Source organism: Mesocricetus auratus, unplaced genomic scaffold (assembly GCF_017639785.1).
Source record: "Mesocricetus auratus isolate SY011 unplaced genomic scaffold, BCM_Maur_2.0 Super-Scaffold_100003, whole genome shotgun sequence".
NCBI classification, from domain to species: Eukaryota; Metazoa; Chordata; class Mammalia; order Rodentia; family Cricetidae; genus Mesocricetus; species Mesocricetus auratus.
The window spans coordinates 32597091-32625045 of NW_024429188.1; the positions used below are offsets into that span (position 1 = coordinate 32597091).

General features: G+C 36.4%; 1 protein-coding gene across 8 annotated transcripts in view; it reads left to right on the forward strand.

Moving 5' to 3' along the window:
• Dmd (dystrophin) overlaps positions 1-27955 on the forward strand; it is a 2157616-nt gene that overhangs the window by 665427 nt on the left and 1464234 nt on the right. For 7 of the 8 annotated variants that reach the window (XM_040744180.1, XM_021232987.2, XM_040744181.1 and 4 more), the window contains exons 8-9: positions 15936-16117; positions 17497-17628. In XM_040744180.1, coding sequence (XP_040600114.1) covers positions 15936-16117; positions 17497-17628 — 314 coding nt within the window. The remainder of the gene's footprint in view (positions 1-15935; positions 16118-17496; positions 17629-27955) is intronic. The other variant, XM_040744182.1, reaches the window with a different exon arrangement.

Consider the following 27955-nt stretch of genomic DNA (forward strand, 5'->3'; position numbering starts at 1 on the left):
TCTCCTGATCCATGTCTAAAATCCATATATGAGTGATTGCATTCCATGTTTGTCTTTTTGTGACTGGGTTACCTCCTGTCATATTATTACTACTATAATGCCAATAGATGAGAAGAAATTCTTATGGGTCTACCATATTATAGGTCATCAATTATTGACCACAACACACTATTTCAATGTATAAGTTTATTCTTATTGGGAAAAGGAATAAATACATGAAGGAAGAAATAAACATTATGCTCATGTAAATGGTCATAAAGGAAATTAAACCATATGAGGCAGAGGAAAGTTTTGGTGTAGGCTTCTAGAAATAATAAAATTAGAAAATGCATCTGTGAGGAACTTCCTTTTGACCTGTGATGTAATAGAAATCAGTACATCAAAAGTGTAAAAAAGTAATGGGGGAATCTTTTAAATGAATATGTAAATAAGATTAATAAGAATAAAAACAAAGAGATGTAAAAGAGCATTTCTTATGACAAAAAGACCAAACAAGGTAAATATGTCTGAGGTAGTGAACAAAGACTCAGAAGGATACTATTGCTCTGCAAACAACAGTGTATGTGATGTTAATCATGTAGCAGGGTATAGAAGAAGTTGTAATTTGTTCTGAAAAACTGTTGAGCTTCATAACAGCTTTAAGGATGGGGATATTAAAAATTAATTTGTGGCTTGGTGGTGGTAGCACACACATTTAATCTCAGCACTTGGGAGGAAGAGGCAAAGGGATCGCTGTATGTTTGAGGTTAAACTGGTCTACAAGATTGTGTTCCAGGACAGGCAGGGCTGTTACACATAGAAACCTTTCTCAACAAATCAGAAAAACAAATTTTATTTGTTATTTGAAAAATTAATGATGGTTATTGAACACAAAAGATTGAGAGACATGAAATCAGTTAGGATGAAGCATATTGGTCCCAGAATATGAAAATACTGACTTTGGTGAGATACTAATAGTGATCATAGAGTTAAGTACACAGATGCATCCTTTTACATACAGAAAATGCATAGCTTATTAATAAACCAAATGAAAAGATTCAGAAATGATAAAAAATCAGATTATCTCAAACATATGTAGAAATGGAGGCAGACAGAAAATTAATGATTTTAGAGAACAAGGAGTTTAATCTTGGATGTAACATGGATAACTATATGATCATCTTCCAGAACCTGGGAGCTAAGTACATCATAAAAAACTTAGGCAATATGGGGTATAAACAATTTAACCATTCACTTGCCCTCATTATTGTGCAGTGTATTACACATATCATGTAGCATTTTTCAAAAAATACTCATAAGAATGAGAACTATAGACCAATTACCCTCATGAATATTGATGCAAAAATACTCAATAAAATACTCGCAAGCCGGATTCAAGAACACATCAGAAAAATCATCCACCATGATCAAGTAGGCTTCATCCCAGGAATGCAGGGATGGTTCAACATTAGAAAATCTATCAATGTAATCCACCATATTAACAATCAGCGAAAGAAAAACCACATGATCATCTCACTAGATGTTGAAAAAGCCTTTGACAAAATCCAGCACCCCTTCATGATAAAGGTCCTAGAGAGATCAGGGATAACAGGAATGTACCTGAATATAATAAAAGCAATATACAGTAAACCAACAGCTAACATCAAACTAAATGGAGAGAAACTCAAAGCAATTCCTCTAAAATCAGGAACAAGACAAGGCTGTCCACTCTCTCCATATCTCTTCAATATTGTACTTGAAGTTCTAGCTACAGCAATAAGACAACAAAAGGAGATAAAGGGGATACAAATAGGAAAAGAAGAAGTCAAACTTTCACTATTTGCAGATGATATGATAGTTTACATAAGTGACCCAAAAAACTCCGCAAGGTTACTCCTAGAGCTGATAAACACCTTCAGTAATGTGGCAGGATACAAGGTAAACTCAAAAAAAAAATAGTGGCCCTATTATATACAGATGATGAAGTGACTGAGAAAGAAATCAGAGAAACATGACCCTTTACAATAGCCAAAAACAGCATCAAATGTCTGGGGATAATGTTAACCAAGGAAATTAAAGAACTGTATATCAAGAACTTTGTGTCTTTAAAGAAAGAAATCAAAGAAGATACCAGAAAATAGAAAGATCTCCCATGTTCTTGGATTGGAAGGATCAACATAATAAAAATGGCAATCTTGCCAAAAGCAGTCTACAGATTCATTGCAATCCCTATCAAAATTCCATCACAATTCTTCAAGGACCTGGAAAGAACATTAATCAACATTATATGGAAAAACAAATGGCCCAGGATAGCTAAAATATCCCTATACAATAAAGGAACTTCAGGAGGCATCACCATACCTGACTTCAAGCTCTACTATAGAGCTATTGTCCTGAAAACAGCTTGGTATTGGCACAAAAATAGGCAGGTAGACCAATGGAACCGAATCGAAAGCTCTAATTTTAACCCACACACCTATAAACACTTGAATTTTGACAAAGAAGCTAAAACTATACAATGGAAAAAAGAAAGCATCTTCAACAAATGGTGCTGGCATAACTGGGTACTGGTATGCAGAAGACTGCAGATAGATCCATGTTTATCGCATTGTACAAAACTTAAGTCCAAATGGATCAAAGATCTCAACATAAATCCAGCCACACTGAAACTTTTAGAAGAGAAAGTGGGAGATACTCTTCAACGAGTTGGTACAGGAGACCACTTCCTAAACATAACACCAGTGGCACAGGCACTGAGATTGACAATTAACAAATGGGACCTTCTGAAACTAAAAAGCTTCTGTAAGGCAAAGGACACAGCCAAAAAGACAAAAAGGCAGGCCACATAATGGGAAAAGATATTCACTAACCCTACATCTGACAGAAGGCTAATCTCCAAAATTTACAAAGAACTCAAGAAACAAGTCTCCAAAACACCAAAGGATCAAATTAAAAGGTGGGGTACAGAGCTAAATAGAGAATTCTGAGTAGAGGAGGCTAAAATGGCCAAGAGACACTTAAGAAAGTGCTCAACATCCTTAGCCATCAGGGAAATGTAAATCAAAACAACTCTGAGATACCATCTTACTCCTGTCAGAATGGCTAGAATCAAAAACACCGAAGACAATTTATGCTGGAGAGGAAGTGGAGAGAGAGGAACACTCCTCCACTGCTGGTGGGAGTGCTGACTCATACAGCCTCTTTGGAAATCAGTATGGAGATTCCACAGGAAAATGGGAATTAATATACCACTAGACCCAGAAATTCCACTCTTAGGCATATATCCAAATGAGGCAAGTTCATACAACAAGGGCATCTGCTCCACTATGTTCATAGCAGCATTATTTGTAATAGCCAGAACCTGGAAGCAACCTAGAGGCCCCTCAACTGAAGAGTGGATAGACAAAATGTGGTACATTTACACAATGGAGTATTATTAAGCAGAAAAAAACAATGGAATCTTGAAATTCGCAGGGAAAGGGATAGCACTGGAAGAAACCATCCTGAGTGAGGTAACCCAGTCACAAAAAGACAAACATGGTATGTTCTCACTCATATATGGATTTTAGACATGGATCAGGATAGTGCCAGTCTGCACTTCCACTGATAGAGAGTCTGGGAAACAGGAAAGAACCTAAAAGATATGCATATATGCATAGTACCCAAGAGAAGAGGATGGAGACAAGATCTCCTGAATGGATGGGGAACACGGCGAGGGGTGGGGGGGAGTGGGAGCTGGGAAGAAGAGAGGGGGTGAAGAGGAAGAGAGTTGGTCATGGGGGAAAAGGAAGTTGAGGGGGTGGGGGTAGAATAGGGGGAAGAGGGAATCATAGGATCGAATACAGATCAGGCACCAGAGGGACCTCGAGTGATCTAAAGGGATAACACCAATTGGCAACCTAAGCAATAGTGGAGAGACCACCTCGAATGCCCATTCCTGATAATGAACTTGATGTCTATAACCATCCGGGAGCCTTCATCCTGTGACTGATGGAAGCAGAGGCAAATACACAATTAATCACTGAACTGAACCAAGGAACCCAGTGACAGAGAGAGAGGAGTGATGAGCAAATTGGCAAAGAATGGGCTGGCAAAACCAGCAGAGATAGCTGATCTGAACAGGGGAGAGCTCTTGGACCCCAGACTGACAGTGGGGAGGCCAGCATGGGACTGATCTGGACCCCCCAAATGTGAGTGTCAGCGAGAAGGCCTGGGCAACCTATGGGGCCCTGAGCTGTGGATCAGTGTCTATCCCTGGTATACAAACAGTCTTCGTGTGCCTATAGCACAAAGAGGGATGCTCTCTCAGCCTGGACTCTTAGGGGAGTGCCTGGACCCTACCCAGAGTAAAATGACAGACTCTAGATATCCCCTATGTGGAAGGATTTGGCAACAGGGAGGGAGGGGGGGGGGGAAGGGGAGTGCGGGAGGAGGGGAGGGAGAGGGAACTGGCATTGATATGTAAAACAAGCTATTTAAAATTAAAATAAAAAATCATTTAAAAAAAACAATAGTATTAAGATAAAAAATTCCTTAATGGCATCTTTGGAGGTTCTTTGTCAGGGTATTTTTTTCCTTCATGTTTTATTTTTAATGGGATTCCTGGGTGTACAAATGTGTGTGTTGCTCATCGCGCCTCTCTCTCTGTCACTGGGTTCCTTGGGTTCAGTTCAGTGTTTAACTGTGGGTGTTTGCCTCTGCTTCCATCAGTCACTGGATGAAGGTTCCAGGATGGTTATAGACATCAAGTTCATTATTAGGAATGGGCATTCGAGGTGGTCTCTCCACTATTACTTAGAGGTCACACTGGTGCCTGATCTATCTTCTAACCTATGATTCCCTCTTCCCCCTATTTTACACCCCCACTCAACCTTCCTGTTCCCCCATGACCTACTCTCTCTTCCTCTTCTCTCCCGCTCTTCTTTCTAGCTCCCACTCCCCCCCACCCTTTGTCATGTTCCCCATCTGTTCAGAGGATCTTGCCTCATTCCTCTTCTCTTGGTTAGCATGCATATCTTTCAGGTTCATTCCTGTTTCCCAGACTCTCTGTCAGTGGAAGTGCAGACTGGCACTATACTGATCCATGTCTAAAATCCATATATGAGTGAGTATATACCATGTTTGTCTTTTTTGACTGGGTTACCTCGCTCAGGATGGTTTCTTCCAGTGCTATCCATTTACCTGAGAACTTCAAGATTCCATTGTCTTTTTTTCTGCTGAGTAATACTCCATTGTGTAAATTTACCACATTTTCACTATCAACTTTTCAGTTGAGGGGCATCTAGGTTGCTTCCAAGTTCTGGCTATTACAAATAATGATGCAATGAATATAGTGGAGCAGATGCCCTTGTTGTATGAATTTGCCTCTTTTGCATATATGCCTAAGAGTGGAATTGCTGTGTCTTGTGGTAGGTTGATTCCCATTTTCCTGAGGAACCTCCATACTGACTTCCAGAGTGGCTGTACGAGTTGGCATTCCAACCAGAAATGGAGGAGTGTTCCCCTCTCTCCAAATCCTCTCCAGCATAAATTGTCTTCGGTGCTTTTTATTTTAGCCATTCTGACAGGAGTGAGATGGTATCTCAAATTTGTTTTGATTTGCATTTCCCTGATGGCTAAGGATGTTGAGTACTTTCTTAAGTGTCTCTTGGCCATTTTAGCCTCTTCTATTGAGAATTCACTATTTAGTTCTGTACCCCACCTTTTAATTGGATCCTTTGGTGTTTGGAGACTTGCTTTTTGAGTTCTTTGTAAATTTTGGAGATTAGCCCTCCGTCAGATGTAGGGTTAGTGAATATCATTTCCCATTCTGTGGACTGCCTTTTTTCTTGTTGAATGTGTCTTTTGCCTTACAGAAGCTTTTCAGTTTCATGCGGTCCCATTTATTAATTGTCGATCTCAGTGTCTGTGCCAATGGTGTTATGTTCAGGAAGTGTCCTCACCCTCCCTGGGGAAATGAGGGGATAACAGGGGGGGGGAGGGCTCGGGAGGAAGGGAGGGAATGGGAGAGGGACCTGGAACTGACTTGTGAAGCAACCTTGTTTCTTATCTAAATTTAAACTGGAAAATAAAATTTAAAAAAAGATGCAGGGGGTTATTCCAATTTTTTTGTATCTGTGGAGATTTGCTATGTTTCCTATTATGTGGTCAATTTTAGAGAAGGTTCCATGTGGTGCCGAGAAGAAGGTATATCCCTATGCATTTGGGTGGAATGTTCTATAGATGTCTGCTAAACCCAGTTGGGTCATAACTTCTATTAGTTCTTTTGTTTCTTTGTTAAGTTTCTGTCTGGAGGTCCTGTCTAGCGGTGAGAGCGGAGTGTTGAAGTCTCCTACTATTAGTGTGTGACATTTTATGTGCATTTTGAGCTTTAGTAATGTTTCTTTCACGAATGTAGGTGCCTTTGTATTTGGGGCATAGATGTTTAAAATTGAGACTTTGTCTTGATGTATTTTTCCTTTGATTTTTTTAATCAAAAGGCTTAAAGACAAATAAATTAAAAGAATGTGCTTCATAAAAAAGATCTTTCTAACTCCTCTTCTGCAGGGATCACTGAGCCTTGAGTTGAGGGATTTGATGAATACATTTCATTTAGGATTGAGTGTTCCAAGGTTGCTCTCTGTGTACATTGTCCAGCTGTTGGTCTTTGTATTTTTCCCTTCTGTAGTAGAAGGAAGCATCTCTGATGATGGCTGAGCAAAACACTGATCTATAAGTACAGCAAAATGTCATTAGGAGTCATGTCATGGCTGTGTTCCTTCAGCAGTATTTTCTTTTCCCCTAGGTCCATGGTCTGTCTGTTCTCACTTTCTTGGCCACCTGAGCTATGTCAGGGATGGGTCCCATCTCACAGAGTAGACCTCAAATCCAAACAAATGCCAGTTGATTACTCTCACAAGCATTGTGTCACTATTTCTCTAGCACATCTTGCAGGAAGGATATATTGGAACAAAATAGTATGTAGCTGGTAAACCTGTGTTTTTAACTATGCTTTGTGTCTTTTTTAAATTATTGATTTCATTTTCATCTATTAAAATATTATTGTCTTCAGTTTTGCTTCTTACATTATTTCAGTGCTTTCTCTTGCACTTGTACTTTTCTCGGTTGTTCTACTTTAGATTATCTGTTTTTCTGAGGTTTAAATTACATGTTACATTAGAAGTAATTTATCATCCATGCATATTATTGTCTTTATAATTGAAAATGTCCAATTACATTACTGGAAGCCTGATAAACACCAAACCATGCTCAAACAAAATTGTGTTAATACTATCAACAGCAGAATGTGTCCCTGTAACTTGGTATGAGCTAAAGATTGCAACTTTTTTGCTGTGCTTCGTCAGCATGCTTCCACTAATGTTCTACACAGTATGTGAATCCCAGCAGTAGTCGATTATGTTTCTGTTGGATGGTTGTAAATCTTGGCAGTAGTTCAAGAAAGTATCATTTACCATGCTTCATCTTATAATTTGTGAACTATGTATATGACAGCATTTTGCTAAACTATATACCACTTCCAATAATGTAGCATGTGACACCCGATGCCACAACACTACCCATCATAAATATGATCTACTATGTTGCCAAGAAGACTTTACAATACTAGTTTGAGAAAGGACTAATTTTATATATAGTTTCTGCTAAATAAGCTAATGGTAATTAGCATATTTCTTTTATAATTATGTTTATACTGTAAGACATATTTCCAAATCCAAAAGCATAACAGATAGAACCATAATAATCAATTAAATTTGTGTCACTTTAAATAAACGCCTCCAATATTACCCTATTATTTTCCAACTATTGCTTCTAATACTTAGAAAATTCATGAGGAGAAATACAATGTTTTGTTGTACTAAAGAATATTGAACCTGTGTACCACCGAAATTGATGACAGTTTTTCTAGAAATGGGGAAAAAGAAGTAAATTTGGCTACATCACAGGAAAGCACAAAGCCATCAGGTGACAATTAAGGAAGCAGAGTTAAATGTCACTAAGTAGAAATGCTTCTTTTTCAGATAGTAACTCCAATAGTTCTTCCTACAGCAGGCATAAATATTTTCCTATCTGTAGTCTCCAACACTGATCAGCTTCTAATTGTCAGGTCAATCTACTTTCTGTTCTTCCAGTTTTAGTTGGTATGTAGTGAGAAGCTATTTAGAGATTTTAAGTAGCTGAAAATACTTAAATGTAATTCAATAGGATACACCCAAAGTGACTACATTGGAAACATACAATTATTAAAATTATGATCAAGCTGAAAATTTATAGACACAATTCATTTAGATCATTTGCTCATGTAAGGTATTTCTTCATGTAAGCACTTTTCCACTTAATGATAGGTTATGAAACTTGTAACTTCCATTTGGGTGACATTTTTCATTTAATTGATATTTCTTTAATTGGCTCCTGTGCATTATTTGTTCTAAGAATATCTGGAATTAATAAAGTAGAATTTTAATTCCTATTTAAGGAAACAAAAAGAGTCCAGCTAAGACAAAACATTTATGGAAGTCAATTATTCTATACTTAATATTATAATTATTATATATTACTATAGCATATATAATAATTATAATTGTATAATTACCTCTATAAAGTAGAAGTAAGTTATAATACAATTAGATCAGTAGAAGTTATATACATATATTGAAATAACCATTCCTTGAATTATATGCACTTATTATATGTTATTATTATAAATATTGCATATTTGCAGCTTGGCATTCCACTATAATACATTGCTATTTTTCGTTGAGTATGTCCATGAGTAATTCATGCATATATGCAATGAAATATGGTAATATAATGAACTTCCTTCTAATCTCTCTGAAAGAATTCAAACTAGCATGGGAATACTACCAGTGACCATATGCCCAAATAATGGTACCCCCTCCTAGGCCTTATTGCCATCCAATAACTCATCAGTTAGCTGGAATTTGAGTTGGTTTGATATTGTACATGTAAACTCAGTAGCTGTGAGTTAGCCATGTCACGTCCAGTAGACAGACTGTTAATGTTTTCTCCTGAATGTAACGACTTTGTCTGTTTGGAAGTTGTATCTGTTTTTATAAACCACTAAAGTTAGTGAATTTTATTTTTTTAATTTTTATTAACATAAATTTTATTGATTCTTTGGGAAATATACAACATGTACCTAAATTTATTTCCAAGTACCTCCATATCTTCCTTCTGCCCTTGTAGCCTCTCCCCTAAAAGAAAATGAAAAACACACATAATGTCTGCTTGTGCTGGAAGTAACCATGGTCTTAGATGTCAGCATAGGGTACTCAGATTAGTATCACCCCAGATGCAGCATGGGCCATGATCATCAACATGGCCTTAGGTGGGGGCCCAGACCATGGGCATTCATATGTCCTTCACTGTAACACACATTCTTCCCACCAGCTACCTGGGTTCCATTGCTCCTTAGCCCCCAAATAACACATGAAACACTATTAATTATGAAGCTGTTGACTGTTTGCTATGATTTTTTAATGGCTAGCTCTGACTTAATTATTAACCCATAATTACTAATAAATATTTCTATAAGGACTTATCTTTCCAAGGATGGCATCCTGACACCATCCTTTCTTCCCTGAGGTCACATGGTGATGACTCTCTTCAATACATTTCCCAGAATCCTATACTCCTAGTCCCACCTATCTTGCTTCCCTATTGGCCAACAGTGCTTTATTTACATATACACAGAAGGACTTCCCCCATCACTTCCCTGTCATAGACATCAACACAGACCTCAGATGCAGTAGAGCTGTGGATTCAGACATGACTCTCAGTGGCACCTCAGGGATGGACATCACATAGCCAGAGGTGGCTGCATAGGCCACACATATCAGCCTGTTCATTTCTACTGTGATGTCTCAGATCTTCTCTCCACAATGCAGGAAACACTCTGCCTTTCCTTTCCCATTATTCCACCACATACTTATTCATCAAAGTGGAACCTGCCTTCCTGTTCCTGCCAGGCAGGTCTGTGGCTGGTAGAAGTCAATCTGGGCGAACTAAATGGGATATCTTTACCATCCAACTTTCTTAGGCTCATGAAACATCAAGGAAAGAGGAGGAAGAAAGAATATACAATTGTCTAATGAGAATTATCTCTGTGATCATATATTTATATTACTATCCTCAACATTCATGATTTAGCCTCCTACTATGTAACTCAATGAATATATTTTCTCATATTTCGATAGAATAGCTTTTGTAATCAGATGATGCCTACTTAACAATATTTGTAAATTTAAATGTGTAATTCTGATTGTTCCTGTATATTAATGATTACCAGGAAATTTTTGCCAGTGGTTAGAATACTTAATAGATTTTTGTACATCAAAACCTTCTCTATATTCAGCAAGACAACTAAGAGGGCAGAGATCTTGCCAATAGCCTGATGAACCTGAGTTCAATTTCTGTTACCCACATGGTTTTAAGAGAGAATCATCTCCCTTAAGTTGTCCTTTGAGTTACACATATGCACCCACAGCACACATACACATGTGTATACACACACACACACGCACACACACACACACTCACAATAAATGAAATACAGATACTTTCAATACATATGTTTTCTTGTCTTTCTATTGTTAAATAAGCATTGTGCAATTTGAGCCACCATTTCCTATGTGTAGGAGTAGTGTGGTGATCATTTTTTTCTAACTGTATCATGACCATATTGAAGAGAATAATTACATGTTTAGGATTTACTCTTCCTCATCAATAAATAAAAAACATTGCTGTAATTTTATTAATGTCATTAGGAAACAGAATCAACTTCATCAAATTATTTCCACTACTATCCTCTGTAGTTCTCTAATGAGAAGCATTGTCTTTACAGGTTGAAAAGAAATTATTAGAATCAGTGAATAAAATGTGAAAAATAGATTAATTAGTCTGGTGAAAACAAAATATTTAATTCTAAGGAATTTAAAATTAGAGTACCTGCACAAGTGATTTCTTTTCTTTTTCTTTTTGTATATTGTAATATAGTGACTTGAAAATGGAAAAGACACATATCTTAGATGCAGTACATATAAAATAGAAAACTGAAAATAATTGAATCCCTTAATGATTTAGCTAATGCCCTGATGTTTTCTACAACCTACCGGCTCTACCATATAGAGGTCATACCGTTTAAAGTCCAAGCTATTCATTTGGAAATTTCAAATGAGTGGCTATTTAACTTTCTTTGGTAGTTTCTTTAGCATTTTATATCCATATGAATGATTAATTTTGCAGCCACGCATTTAAATTTTGCTACTATTTATGTCCTTATAGTTTTGAATTAAGATTACCTTACTGTCTAGGCTGTGACCATACGCTGTTCCTAGTTCATCTATTCCTTTTGAATAGTGAACTAATTATTTGCTGTTTTTGTTTTTCCTTCCATAAACTTTTATGAAAATTCTTCAAATTTGTTCCCATGATGGTGTTTGAATGGTATTCCCTAATTTAATAAATAAATCACCTGTTTAAAAGAAAGGTGACCCATGCACTTTTATGCGTATGTTATCTTTAAAATCATCATTCTTTCCTGTTACATGTGATGAGAATTAAAATATGATATTTTAATTTCTGCTTTTCCCTGAGAAGAAATCTGGCCTTTGATTTGGATGGTCTGGACATTTCTTTAGATTTCCCAGATGTATTTCAAGGTTATGCTAGGCAGCTGGCTAATCAGACATTCCAGAATTTCACTGCCCAAGACAGGAATAGTTTTTTTGAAGGCACCAATTTTATACCAAACATACTTACATTTGACTTTTCAAGGGTACAGACACAGTGAAGATTAAATTTATGCAACTCTGTCTCTTCTCATTCGATCTTTGCAAATTCTTTTACTGCAATTTAAAATATAATTATATAAGTATAAAATTAATGTGCTCTTAATAGTAATTTTAAAATATGTAGTAAATTGAAGTAGATGATTGCTTTCAATCTAAGAATATACTCACTTCATTCATAGCTTGAAATATTATTAAATGGGTGATCTTCATTCTAAAGCTGTTATAAAAAGCTACATAAATTAGAAATTATGTGCTTGGTGTGATAAGGGTACTGGTATAACTAACTATATTATTAAATTTGCTTTAAGATTACAATTGATTGTGTCTATAATATTCACACTGAGCTACATATTCAATTTTTAAATTCTTGAACTAATATATTTGGATTAATCTGGGTTTTAAATAAGTGTTTTTGTTTAGTAAGAACTATTTACATCTTCATCAAATTTACATGAATCTTTATTTAAATTTCTGACCACTCCATATGTTTTTTTTCTGAGCATTACTGCATTTTCATTTCTAGTACTATGATAAAATGAAGGTGAACATTTACTTCACAGGTGAGGAAATAGAAGCCAAAGATATTGAAGACTTACACACACACACATACACATGAGATGTATATGTTAAGAAGTCTAAGCTTAAATTCAGATTTTCTCCTTTAAATGTACTGTAGTGTTATCTAACAAATTCTCATTAATTAATTTAAAAGTATTGATGAATCTCATTGGTTGAATTTCGTCAAATGATTAGGTAACACAAACAGAAAGCTTACTTTATTACTTAACTCTCATAAGAAAAAAAAAATGATGGTGCTGAAGCCATATTTGAAACCAGAGTGTTTCAGGGCCAGGCAGGTAACTCACGGGAAAGTGCTTCCCTAGCAAAAATGGTATGCCCAGGTTTTGAGGTGGTAGGCTCAGTTCACCTTACAAACATGATTACTCAGACACTAGTTCCCTTCTTAATGGATTTCCATTCTAAATCTAAGGTTTATTTGAGAAAACTTACAAGTAGCTGAATTCTCGAAGGGAGAGTTGCCACAGCTTAGGAAACACATGTTAGGAAACACTGCTTAATAATTGAAAAAGCATGTAATTGGTGTTCCTTGGCACTTTCTTGTTACAATAGCTATAAAACCCCCAATGCCCACCTTTCTTCTTGCCAGTTTTCCTTCATTTTATTCAAAATCTGTTGCTTTCCTTCAAAAGTGATTGAAAACTTCACATTCTGCTATTTTTCTGATGCTTTTATCAGAAATCAAGCCTAGAGTCTTGCAGGTATGTCAGTGAAGGATTATGTGATTTACATATATGAATAATTTGATTTCTTCATTTTCCATTTGCATGCCATTTGTGAATTTGCCTTTTTGTTCTGGCTGGGATCTTAAGCACTACTTTTATTTTTTAAAAATAGTGAGATTAGACACTTGCATCTTGTCCCTGATTATTGTAGGGAATAATTTCAACTTTGCCCCACTTTGTATTATGTTTGCTATTGCTTTATTTGAACTGATTTATAAAATATTTTTATATTTGCTTATATTAATTTTTGCAAAAGACTAATTGAATTATTCAGCAATCTTTTATACTAATGCCCTTTACTCCTGACTTTTTCACTCTCAATCAGAATCGTAACTTGAATATACATGTTTAAAACAGTAATTCTCCATGCAAGCTCACCAGCTGTCAGTCCAGAGTCTGTGACCTCCCACTAGCTCAGGTCAGTTGTCTCTGTGGGTTTCCCCATCATGATCTTGACAGCTGGGGATCCTGCATGTGACCTAACTAGGCCCTCTGAATGTGACAGCTGTATGGCTTGGTCTGTTTGTGGGGCCCCTGGCACTGGAACCAGCATTCATCCCTTGTACATAAACTGGCTTTTTTGGAGCCCATTTCCTACAGTGGGATACCTTGCTCAGCCTTGATGAAAGTAATGAGAGGCTTGGTCCTGCCTAAACTTGACATGCCAGGCTTTGTTGACTACCCATGGGAGGGCATACACTCTCTGAAGAGTTGATAGGAGGGGATTGAGAAGAGAGGAGAAGAGGGAACTGGGTTTAGTATGTAAATTGAATAAAAATTAAAAACAAGCAAGAAATCTTTTTTCCTAATCTCATTTAAAATATTATTTAGTAATTCCATATATATATACAATGTATTTTGATCTTATCCAGTCCCCACTTCAGTTCTTTCAACTCGTTCTTGACTTCCCTCAACATGTTACCTATTCCAACTTCATATACTCATTGTTTTTTATAATATATCACCTAGTCCAATTAGTAACACTCATGGAAGTAAGTATAAGGTCATTATAGGAATATGAGAAACCTATCATGTGCCATGTCTCTGAAGAAATCTAACTCACCTTCTCCCATGAGATAGCAACTGTGAATACTTCCTCAGCTAGATGTGGGACTTCATGAGATCCTCCTCTGTCCATGCTGGACTATTGCATGACTTGATTATTGACAGGTCTTATGCTGGTAACCAAAGTTAAGTAACAGGTCTTTCTTTGAACTTCCAGATCCCAAATAATGACACAGAGACGTATTATTAAGTATGAAAGTTTGATCCTATCTTAGGCTTGTTCCCAACTAGTTATTAAAACTTAAAATAATATGTTTATATTAATCTACATTCTGCCACATGACTTGTGACCCTTCCTCGGTGTTAGTGCCTTACATCCTACTCTCTCCATGTCTGGCAGGCTAATCCCCCCTGTCAAATTCTTCCCCTAAGTTACTCTCTCCCCACAGAATCCCTGTCTATCCTCTGATGCCTAGTTATTTGTCATTCAACCTGAGAAAGTGTCTCTGACACCAACTGAGCAAGGCATCAAACTATGAGTATAACAGAATGTCACTAGGAATCATTTCATTGATTTGTGGGTGTTTTTTTGGTATTTCAAGACAGGGTTTCTCTGTATTGTTTATGAGGCTGTCTTGGAACTCGCTCAGGTGAACAGGCTGGCTTCATACTCATAGAGATCTGCCTGCCTCTGCCTTCTGAGTGCTGGGATTAATGGCATGCGCCACCAACGCTCGGCTCATTTCATTGATTTTTTAAGGCCAACCATGTTTCCTTATAGCCTTTTGCCTCTAGACTATCCATTCCCTGGTTCCTGGCTTTCCAGACAATATAGAGCATGAACCTTCTCTCATTGTGTGGGCCTCAAGTTAAACCATATATTGGTTGGCTGCTCACGTATTTTCTGTGCCATCTTTGTCCCAGAACATTTTATAGGCAGGGTAGATTGTAGGTTGAGGCTTTGGTGGCTGGGATGGTGTCAAGTTTTCTCTTTCTGCAGCCTAAAGAGTACCTTCCTACAGCAAACAGACAAGGAAATTGGGGTAAAGGTTCCACCCAAGCACCAGCTAAAATACTCTCTATTCAATGAGCTTTGTGGAAGTTGTCCTTAGCAATGAGGCCCTGCTGTCAGTTTTCAGGGAGTGACTTTCTGTCTTGCTATCAGCCTGAAATCTATGAGAGTGACCCTAGTAATGGAGAATATGGATTCTGAGCTGGATATCCTTTGTAGCCAGACAAGTTTTCCAGTGTTGGAACTGTTGCATTAAGTTGAACTTTAGGCTGATGGGGTCCCATGGAGTTCCCTAAACACACAGGCTGATGTTACTTTAAATTTTACTGGGAAAATATATGGTTCAATTTAAGACAGCCATTTCATTCTGTACATTATGTTGTATTAGAAAAATGATTAGGTGGTTTCAAGCAATAAACCTTTTTTTATAATTATTTAATTACTAACTCACCATTTTAACTAACATAAAAATGTAACTTTCCATAGAAAGGAAAATGTAATTAAATATATTTTATTATCCAATGAAAACTACTCACTTAGATGGCCTAGTTTATGTAGTTTTACTTAAGAGAAAGTAATATAGAATGAAGTTTTTATGTGAGCAAGAAAAAGAAATTAACTTTAGTGCTCATCTTATTGGTTTGCAAAATTGCAAGGACATTTCAGGCCTGATTATCATGTTATAATTAGTCTCTAGAGGACTTTCATGGACAAACAAGTGCTCATTAATTTGTCTTCTTCCTGTAACATCGATTTGTTCATTACCCTTTCAGAGTCTCAAATATAGAAACCAAAAATTGATGTGTGCTGTTAATGTGCTTACAGATGTTGCCACAACTTATCCAGATAAGAAGTCCATCTTAATGTACATCACATCACTCTTTCAAGTTTTGCCTCAACAAGTGAGCATCGAAGCCATCCAGGAAGTAGAAATGTTGCCCAGGCCATCAAAAGTGACCAGAGAAGAACATTTTCAATTACATCACCAGATGCACTATTCTCAACAGGTAAAATAGGACCACTAATATGAGAGAGGTTTCCAATTTTATGTCCATCTATAGGTATAACTTTCACACACATGTATATAATAGATTTATTTGTATATATGTAGCAGTACATGTATATATATATGTGTGTGTGTGTGTATAGTGTATGTATACCATTTTATGTGTACACAAAGACTATATGAACCTTTTAAATCATATGTGACACATTTGGCATTATTTTAAAAACATTGCTATATGTACTTCTATAAGCATTATAATACTAAATCAGTTTACAGTATGTAATATACTGTGTTTCTATTGTATATGTTTCTACTATATAATGTAAAATAAAATTAGAGAAAATTTCGTATACACATTAAACTTATGTTTGCCATCAACAGTTGTAAAGTGCAAAAAGCTGGAAGAAGAGTAAGGGCAAATATTTTACTCAAAAATGCAATTAAACCAAAACAATACAGAGAAACCCTGTCTTGTAAAAAAACACAAAAAAAGCAATTAAAATATTTAGTGGTAATTTTGTGACTAGTTTTTGACTATTAGTTTCTTCCTTTTAAAGGAAAATATTTTTTTTTTGGTTTTTCGAGACAGGGTTTCTCTGTGGCTTTGGAGGCTGTCCTGGAACTAGCTCTTGTAGACCAGGCTGGCCTCCAACTCACAGAGATCCGCCTGCCTCTGCCTCCCGAGTGCTGGGATTAAAGGCGTGCGCCACCAACGCCCGGCTTAAAGGAAAATATTTTAAAACCTATTTACTACCAGTTAAATCAACAATATATGTGTATATGATAGGATTGTTTATTGAATCATTGTAAAAAGCACAAAGGGATTCTATGAATTAGGTTTTCTATCTTTCTCAGCTCTGGGTATCTTAGGTGTTTATTTTCTTAAACAAAACCAATGATGAAAAAACCTTCAGCAAAATTTTGCTGAAGAAATGGAAAGTTTGGGCCTATTTTGTCATTCTACTGGGCTAGTTCTATTTTTATGTTCATGACAACTTTAGACCATATCAAGTTATTGACTGATTAATTCTGGCTTTATTTACTTTGGGTACAGATGAAATTGCTTTTGGGTACCCATTTTTGCCAGCGTGTAGAATATAATGCTACATAACTACTCTATTTGTGTCTCTATAGAACCTAAATGTTAAATCCTATCCTCATTATCTTCTCAGTTTCTCTACTCTCCAGAAATACCAAAACTGTGTATTCCTCTCTTAGAGTGTAGCAGAGTTCCTATCCTTTATGTGTTTAATGTTAAATGCTTAATCTCACCCTTTCTGTTTAATGTTCTGTTTTCTAGCTGCTTAGAAAGCAGTCCTTCCCAATTACTTACCACATTTTCCCTCTTCTTTCTCCTTCTGTTCCCCAACCTCTCTACAGATCACAGTCAGTCTAGCACAGGGCTATGAGCAAACTTCTTCATCTCCTAAGCCTCACTTCAAGAGCTATGCCTACACACAGGCTGCTTATGTTGCAACATCGGACTCCTCACAGAGCCCCTTTCCTTCACAGGTCTGTTAAAATTTACTCTCTCTTTTACAAACCAGGGAAATTCTTCCAAGGTGATCTAAACCTTTCTGTGTAAAGTCTTCAGTGCTTTATTTTCTCCCTCAGATATGTTCTGTTTTTCATGCTATTATTAGATTCTCTCACATAATGCTCCTACGTGGAGATCTACCCAGTTTGACAAATATTGATACTTTACTAAGAGGCAGATCGCATAATAGTTAACTTTATATTCATGATGTAATTCTAGGCACAAGGCTTTCTTTTACACAATCTGCCAGTGTCTGTAAAGAATTCAAATCTCATTAAAACTTATGGATACAACTCAAACTCTGGACATATAAAAAAAGTACTAACTAAGTTAACTTTATTGTTTGGGGAGATTTTTTAAAAATACCTAGATATCTTATGTGTAAATGAAATATCCCTAAAGAATATATATATATATTCTACTTAAGAAAAATATAAACCCCAAGCTACTTGAAATTATCTTATGTAATTGTAAAACAAATTTTGTAGTAATCATAAGAAAAAGTGTCATGCAAACAACTCAGATTTAGTGTAATATTCTAACTTCTCAATATTATAGGAAAGCTGAAAATATAAGAAAATATGACCTGTATTATATGTGAGGTTATGAAAATGAAATATAGTACAGTTGCTGAATTTCCCAGGATTACCTCTGAGTAGAAATCTTTATTTTACTCAGAGGAACAGTTTGAAGAGTTCTTAAGGAAGTGACTTTTGTCAAACCTACACTGAAAGGTAGATTAGCATTATGAACTTATTGGTATTTTTTAAAGTACACATTTTAGGAGACTCAATGATTTTTTTCAAGATAGTGATCTGCATTTAAATATCAATCTATGTTTCAGTTAATTGATGAATGAGGCTAAATGTTCTATACCCTGAAAGATTCCATTCAAAGGAAACATCTGTTTTGGGGCAGGGTTATGCCCTCTGTTCTAGGCTTGTTTCTTTCAATGCTGAGGAAAGTTGACTAAAAAAGAAAGTATGGTTCTGATTCTTTTTTTAACTTGGTTTTCTACCCAGGTTTTACAAAGACTAATTTTAAACAAGCGTCTTCAACAGTTTCTTCCTTATCAGTAAATATTCATTCTACCCCACCTGTTACTGAGGGCTTATGTCAATGTCTTTGGCATGAGAAATGCTATTTTTATTGCCATTTTAAGTTTAATTTTATCCTCCCTTCTCTGACACATCCAGCCCCTTAACACTGCTTTAACTCTCTCCCATGGAAACCACCAAGATTTAAGGGATATATCCTTCATTGGGAAACAAAAGAACATAAGCCAAGACAAAGATAGAAGACTTTTCTCCCTCATTATCACTTTGCTGAGCTACATTATCTAGGTTTTCTCTAATGTCTTTTCTGGCAGCACATCTTTACCTCATTATCACTTCATTAAGGCCTTGCTCAGATATGATTCCTTAATGAAATAATTGCAAACGATCTTACAATTTGCAGGTTCATTTTGCTCACTTTACTTTTGTCTAAGTATTACTAAAATACATAATATGACATAAAATACTCAGTGCATTTGTTTTCTGTAACGCAGCATGCTAAAACAAACCTAATGTTTATCTTGCAAAAAAAAAAAGAATCAGCACACCATATTTTGAAAGATAAGCTGGAAGAGACCAGCAATTCTGTATTTTGACAGTTGCTAAAAGAAGCACATCAGGAGATGGTTTCCCACAGTTAAAGCTGAGAATTTTCCGTTTTCACACTACCAAAATGTTCACTGACATCTCTGGAGGACCGAGACTACACTGTTCCCTACAGGTGGTAGCTTTTATACTTACAGTGAACTCAAAATAAGTTGTATTAAATCATACCAGGTTTTATACATATATTTGAATATATGTGAGGAAACACCAATTTTTTTATTTATGAGAGTTATAAGCAAGTAACTTTCCCATACAGAAACCATAAATGTCAACAATTATCTTTACTGGACTCAGTATCTCAGAAACCACAAATATTATACTTGCTTAACCTTGAAATTTTTGCTTACCTTACTGAGTTGAAGCATTTTGGCCAAGCTCTAAAAAACAAATACGAAACACTAAATACGAGTGATTTAGCCTTTTCTTTTTTGGGGGGATTTTTTTTGGCTTTTTGTTATATATTTAATTTAGAAACAAGCTTGCTCCACATGGCAGTCCCAGCTACCTCCCCCTCCTCTTCTTGACTGCTCCCCACCACCAGCCCCACAACTCCCCCCCCCCACGCCACCAGCCCCACAGCCCCTCACTCAGTCCCAACTCCATTCCCCAGGGAAGGTGAGGCCCTCCATGTTGGAACTCCAGAGTCAGCCATTTCATTCCTGGGAGGGCCTATGCCCTCCCCCAAGTGTCCAGATTAAGAGAGCAACCTCACTATGGGATGGACACCCAAAGTCCATTTGTGTGACAGGGATATATACTGATCTACTACTCAAAACCCCATAGATTGCCTAGGCCTCCTCACTGACACATACATTTACGGGGTCTGGATCTGTCCCATGCTGGCCTCTCACCCATCAGTGTGGGGTCCAAGATCTCCCACTTGTTCAGGTCAGCTGTTTCTCTGTGTTTCACCAGCCCAGTCTTGACTCCTTTGCTCATCACTCCTCCCTCTCTGTCACTGGGCTCCAGGAATTCATTTCAGTGATTTGCTGTGGGTGTATGCCTCTGTTTATGTCTGTTACTGGATGAATGTTCTAGGATGACACATAAGGTAGTGGTCAAAATCATTACCAAGGAAGGGCATTTAAGGTAGTGTCTCAACTATTGCTTTGTTTGTCAGTTGGTGTCTTCCTTGTAGATCTTTGGAAATCTCACTGCAAACCTAGAATGACTCCCTCTTTTATGGATTTTCTCATCCTGCTCTCCTCTATTCTTCCCCAACTCAACCTTCCTGCTCCTCTATGTCCTCCTATCACCTCCTCTTCTCCCCCCTCTCTTTTTCCTGGCTCCCTGTCACCCCCCATGTTTCCAATCTTTTCAGGAGATCTTGCCTCATTCCACCCTCTCTAGGGTACCATGCATGTCTCTCTAAGGGTCCCTGTTTCCCTGGCTCTCTGGCAGTGGGATTGTAGACTGGCACTCCCCTGATTCAACAAAAAGACTGTGGCATCTCCTTCTGCCCTCCCCGTCTCCGGCCCCACTCTCAATCCAATTAGGATATCTCATCCCTTAAGCCTTCTCCCGGTTACCATGCATATCTCTCTTAGGGTCCTCCTGCTTCCCAGACTCTCTGGCACTCCCCTAATCCATGTCTAAAATCCATATATGAGTGAGTACATACCATGTTTGTCTTTTTGTTACTGGGTTGCCAAACTCAGGATGGTTTCTTCTAGTGCCATTAATTTGCCTGTAAATTTCAAGATTCCATTGTTTTTATTTCCCCATGAGTAGTACTCCATTGGGTAAATGTATCACATTTTCTCTATCTACTCAGCTTTTTCATTGTATCTCTTTACTGTAATAGATGAATGAAGAGTATTTTATATCTGTATTCAACTCCTGTTCTTGTGATGTTGCTCAACAAACATCTTTGGTTCTTAATCTTTATTTTAATTCAAAATAATCTTTTAATCATTGAGTTCTCACTCCTGGACCTTTATCCTATCTAATATTTGTACATTCAGACATGCCATGTACCTTTTCTCCCCAAAAGCCTAACAATGATTTTCTTGTTAATAGATGTCTTTTACCTACTGTCTCCTGTGGACTTTGCTTTGCTTATTCATTAAAGAAATCTTCTTAGTAACTGGAACATATGTCATTTATCACTGAAAAATTTTAGAACCTTTACACTCAGGAAGTTCATGTCTCTGTTCTGTATGTTTTTTTAACATGTCTGTTTCTCTTCCAATCCCCCCCATTAGCATAGAAACCTGGAGGAAGGTCTCCTATTTTAATCTGTCTATCCATTATTTTTAATGTGATTTAACCATGTCTTCAATCTAAATGTAAATGACCACTGTATCTATGTCCTTACTAGTCTCAGTCTCTAGTTACAGACATATTTCTAGATCATTTTCTATAATTTTGTATGTGCTTATACATTTTGATATGTCCTCAAGTAAACTTTGCTCCATTGCTCACAGTCTTTTGTATGTCCTTTTTGTTATTGTAATGAGGATATGACTCATCAGTTATTATGGCTTTATGAGACATACTCTTTCTTCTCTATATTGATCCTGTACTCAATAATGAGACATATCTAGCCAATCCTTTCTTTATCTCATTTCTCCATTGAATAATGCTGATTCAACATTCTTTCTGACTCTTTGGGCAGAGATTTCTTCATCATGTCATTTTCTGCTTCCTCGAAGGCGCATGACCATTCGACTTCCATAGGGAGTGTGGGGTTACTTTTGTGTGAGAATATTATGGGAAAAACTCAAATATACCCTATACTGGAGGACTACAAAGACCATGTTTTTGTTTGTATATTATACACAGCTCAAAATATATTCAGTTAATAATCCCATCAATCCCTAACTATACCTACTTTTCTATACCACACAACGCCTAGGAGTCAGGCTTTGAAAAGATATTTGTAGTTTGTCTGAATTTTTTATAAATAAATATTCTGTAAAGGGACTCAAAACAACAGAGGAAGCATTTATCTGATTTAATTCACATTCACAGTTTTTCAAAGACTTTCAAATAGATATCTCCTCTAACTAATAAAATATAAGCATGAATTGATTTTATCAGAAACAGTTTTTACCAGAATCACAAGGTAAAGGAAATTTACATAGGATGGATTATTTGTTGAAGCAGCTAGTAACATACAGAGGTGAGATTCAAGCCCAATGTCATGACTTCTATGTCAGCTCTGATGTTTCATAACTACAAGTTCCTGAACTTGACAACAAAAAGGTTTACTATTTTCTTATCACCATTGCATCTTTTAACATAAGTTGATGCTGTAAAGTATTTAGAAAGATATTTTCATCTTTTTTTCATCTTTTTCTGCTAACCTTAGAGAGTATACCTTTTACTAATAGAATACATAAATATTTATGCATGTGTAATCCAGGAAACAACTAAGCACTTCAAGTGTTGATACTAGGAATAAAGTACATAGAAATATTGTAGAGAAGCTTTTCCATAATAGAAAAGATCTTTATCGTAAAATTAATAATTACAACCATTAGGAGGATAAAAAAAGAGGAATAGCAAATACATAGTTACTGTTACGGATCTCTTCGAAACAGTTAAGCTTGAAGGTAAGCATAACAGCTTTCTCTTAAGGTTTTTGGTGGAAGGTATTCATAAAGTACAGGATTAGCCTGAGATACATTTACTAGTCAGTTAAATAAGAGTTATATATTCAAAAACAAAAGAAATACTACAAAGAAGGCACCCATCATAAAATGATGTGCATGTTCTCATTATTGGTCTCTTTAAACACAGTTCATTTTTCCTCAGGGCTTTATCTGTACTTCAGAGCTTAACCAGCTCTAAGTTTTCATCTACTCACTATGTAGGAGTACACACACACACCCTCATACCTTCATGTCCAACAAATTCATATGGAACTTCTCCTTTCTTAGAAGCCTCCTCCAACTCTTGTTACTCCTTTCAATCATTTCTGCCATGTTTCCTTTGCTGTCTCTCAGCTCCTATTTTAAGACTCGTTATGATATGTCTGGAAAATCTCAGCAGTATGTCATCCTTTTCTATAAAATGCTCTTCATCAAACCTGAATTCTATGTTCACATTCAGCTCTCTATGTATACATGTTTTTCATGAAAGGATTCATTCAATTTTCAATCAAAAACACCTAATAAAATATGTATCAGTACTGGTCAGATGTATCTGAAAATATTGGGAAATCTTCTCGTTACCCAGATAATATCACGACTATTTATATAAAACATTCACAACAATGACCATTAATAAGTATGTATATTATTTTAACTGTATTAGAAGGGATGTGTATGTTATATGTGAATATAATGCCATTTTATCTAAGGGATTTGAGTTTATATGATTTTGTTTCTGGGTACAAAATGGAATCAAGCTCTGTGAGCACTAAGAGATAACTGTATTTTTAATTTATCCCATTCAAACATTTTACTTCCTTTTCCCTTCTCCTTGTTTCTTGTTATTTCTATACTTCACATGTTATCTACAGCTGCACTGGGATTCTCTCTGTGATTATGATTCATCTCACACTAAATGGCAAGTTTTAGGATTTGAATGCAACATTAGAGGAAGTCATTTCATCAGAATTTGTATATATCAATTCTATTTCATTTATATTTGCCATTGCAGGATATGGATATATTGAATTTGGGTATTGATATGTGTGTCTATCAGTGTAAATATACACTGACAAGCACTTGTATTTTCTTTTCCTATGAAAGAAATTGAGCATAGGTTTACTCAAAAATACGGAGTATTTTTTCCCATTTGAACATTTTTGTTTGCCTGTCTTATCATTTTTCTTATTAACTTTCCAGTATTATTTTTATATTAATTAAAATAGCTTTTGTGTGATATGGTAGACACATAATTTTCACCATATGTTTGTTGTATTTTTAATTTGGTGAGCTATTTATCTTCATTAGAGATGAGATGATTTTATTATAGTTGTGAATTCTTTGGTTTTCAGTTTTATTATATCTTTTGTTGTTATTACAGTTTTATAAAATAGATTTTAAAGAACTTATGCAAAGACTCTTAAAATTACTCAATAGTTTCTTATAGTTAATTAAAAAATCTTTGGTCCTACTCCATCTTGTCTAAGTATCCACATTAAGAACAATTTTATAATTGATTCAGAGAAGCTATACTGATGTGAATACCACATATTGATTAAGTTGCATTGACCATAATCAAATTGCTAAAAGAATATATATCAGAAGTTACTCTCAGAATATTTCTCCATAATCTTCCTAGAAAAATATGTCATTTCTCCTTACCTGAAAAAAGGGGGAAACATAGTTGACTACTACGGTTGACTGCAAAGTGTTGGCCACATTATAGTCATCTGGACAGATGGAAAATGTATTTTCTGAGTCACACCACATTATATTAGGAAATAGACAGATAGGAAAGATGGAAAAATAAATCAGCAGCTAGTAGTTTGTGATAAACTCCCCTAGGAATTTATGGAATTTGTTGAGTTCAATGATAGAATTTCATTCTTATTCTGGATGCATCTGTTTGCAGAGGCATGCATTAGATGATCCAGAAGCAGGAAGTTATGCATTTCTGAAAACCTACATTAAATTAATATTTTCTTAGAGGAGCATCTGTTCTTGAGGAGGAAGTATACTAGTTGAGCATGGGAGGACTAATAATGACATCAGAGTGAAAAAGGTTCATATTTAATCCTCATCACTTTCTAGCCATGTAGCCTTTTGATAGTTTCCAGTATGATCCTGGCCTCAATTTTCTCATGTTTGTTATTGATTTCTATATAATTTATGGAGCTATTAAGCAGATTTGATGAGGTAAACTATATGAAGACTATTCTAGGATGTGAAAACATTGTAGTTTCTCAAAAATGGCAATCATATCATTACTATTTCAAAAATCAGGGGTTAGGTAAGTGCTTCTGATCTGAAATGGTCTTTATTATACTTTGATAAACAGTTTCGTAATTACTGAGCTGTAAAACTTGTAAATTTTTAATCTTGACCTGTATAGAATTGGGCAGTTTTATGAGTTAATACTGTCACGTAAAGGATTCTAATGTAAAGGACACTCTTTTTAGTTCTGAAGTTGCTGAGGAGCAGTCTTAGGGCCACGCAAAGCAGAATATAGTCATGCTTCCTTATTAAAAAAACCTCTTATGTTTCTGTGTCTTAGAATCCTATATGTGGGTGCATTATATAAAAGGAAGAGGAGATATTTCATCTTGTTTTTATCATAGGTTCCTCTTAGCTCAACTTGTACCTCAAATTACGTGAATATTAAATAAAATGATGAACAGGGAATACATGGCCATTAATGGAGAGCACTCCTTCCATTAAAATAATCATTGGTCTGATTTAAAAAGCGTTTATTCATCTTGATTTGACTAAGGAAATAACTTAGAAACAGAATGACCAAGTTTAAAATCAGTTCCATACACTGGTAGATTTACTGAAAACTTTAAAGCAATTCTAAAACCTGGGGGAAGCTGGGCAAGTTATCTTACTACTCTAATTTTGCCATTCAGGAATCTGAGTTGTTGAGAATTTTGTATTACATATTACTCTGATATTATGGTCTATACTTTGCTTGTAATATCTTTTAAAATATTTGGTATCAATATCTCATAAAATGAATTTGGAAGCATTCTTCTGTGTAAAATATTTTGGAATAAATCAAGATAAATTAGTGTTAATTATTTTTAGATGTATGGTAAATAGTTACTAAGATCATCTAGTCATAGACTTTTTGTGTGTGATTGTAGTTTAGATATTGTATACTTGCTTAGCACTTATTTTTTTATTTAACTTTTTACACATGTTACTCTCAGGTCCCTCTCCCTCCCCTCCTCCCCTGAACCCCCAATCATCCCAAACACCCACCCCACCCCATTCCCCCTCCACTCCTCAGGGAGGATAAAGACTGCCATGAGGAATTTTTAGAGTCTGTCATATCATCCCAAGCAGGGCCTAGGTCCTCCTCCATGTATCCAGGCTGAAAGAGCATCCCTCCATGTGGAATGGGCTCCCAGAGTCTGTTTGTATGCCAGGAATAAATACTGCTCTACTCTCCAAGGTCCCACAGGTTGCCAAGGCCTCTTCTCTGACATCCAGGTTCAGGGGAGTGGTGTCTGAATCATTCCCATGCTGGCCTCTCAGTCATCAGTCTGGGGTCCATGCGTTCCCCCTTGTTTAAGTCAGCTGCCTCTGTAGGTTTCACCAGCTTGATCTTGATTCTTTTGCAAATAACTCCTCTTTGCAACTGGGTTCCAGGAGTTCAATTCGGTTTTTAGCTGTGGGTGTCTGCCTATGCTTCCATCAGCCACTGGATGAGGGTTCTAGGATGGCATATAAGGTAGTCATCAATCTCATTATTATGGGAGGGCATTTCAGGTAGCCTTAATGCCAGTTGGTGTCATTCTTGTAGATCTGTGAAGATCTCACTAGAGCCAGATCTCTCCTCCAACTTATAATGGCTCCCTCTATTATGGTATCTCTCATTATTCTCTCCTCTATTCTTACCCTGACTCAACCTTCCTGCTCTGTTTTCCCTCTCTCTTAACGACAGCCCACAGAATGGGAAAAGATATTCATAAGCCCCTCATCTGACAGAGGGCTAATCTCCAAAATTTGCAAAGAACTCAAGAAACAAGTCTCTACAACTCCAAAGTATTCAATTAAAAAGTGGGATACAGAACTAAATAGAGAATTCTCAATAGAGGAGTCTAAAATGGCCAAGGGACACATGAGAAAGTGCTCAACATATTTAACCATCAGGGAAATACAACTCAAAACAACTCTGAGATACCATCTCACTCCCATCAGAATAGCTAAAATCAAAAACACTAACAAGTTTATGCTGGAGAGGATGTGGAGAAAGGGGAATACTCCTCCACTGCTGGTGGGAATGCCAACCTTTGCAGCCACTTGGGAGATTGTTATGGAGATTCCTCAGTAAAATGGAAATCAGTCTACCACAAGACCCAGCAATTCCACTCTTAGGCATATACCCAAAAGATGTACACTCATACAATAAGGACATCTGCTCAGCTATGTTCATAGCAGCATTATTTGTAATAGCCAGAACCTGGAAGCAACCTAGATGCCTCTCAACTGAAGAGTGGATAGAGAAAATGTGCTACATTTACACAATGAAGTACTATTCAGCAGAAAAAAAAATGGAATCTTGAAATTTGCAGGCAAATGGATGGCACTAGAAGAAACCATCCTGAGTGAGGTAACCCAGTCGCAAAAAGACAAACATGGTATGTACTCACTCATATATGGATTTAGACATGGATCAGGGGAATGCCAGAGAGTCTGGGAAGCAGGGAGGACCCTAAGAGAGATATGCATGGTAACTGGGAGAAGGCTTATGGGATGAGATCTCCTAATTGGATTGGGAGTGGGGCTGGGGAGGGGGGAGGGCATAAGGAGATGCCATAGTCTTTTTATTGAGTAATTTATTTTTTCTTTTCTTTCATTAAATTTGTTCTTTTGACAATTTCATATACAGTGCATTCTGGTGATTATCACACTTAGCTTTTCTTACTTGTATCCTAGTCCTGTTACTTCCCACCTGAAGTATCTCTCCTACATCCATGATTTTGTGTTTTGTTTTGTGACCCACTGAGTTTAACTAAGACTGTATAACCATGGGCTTGTGA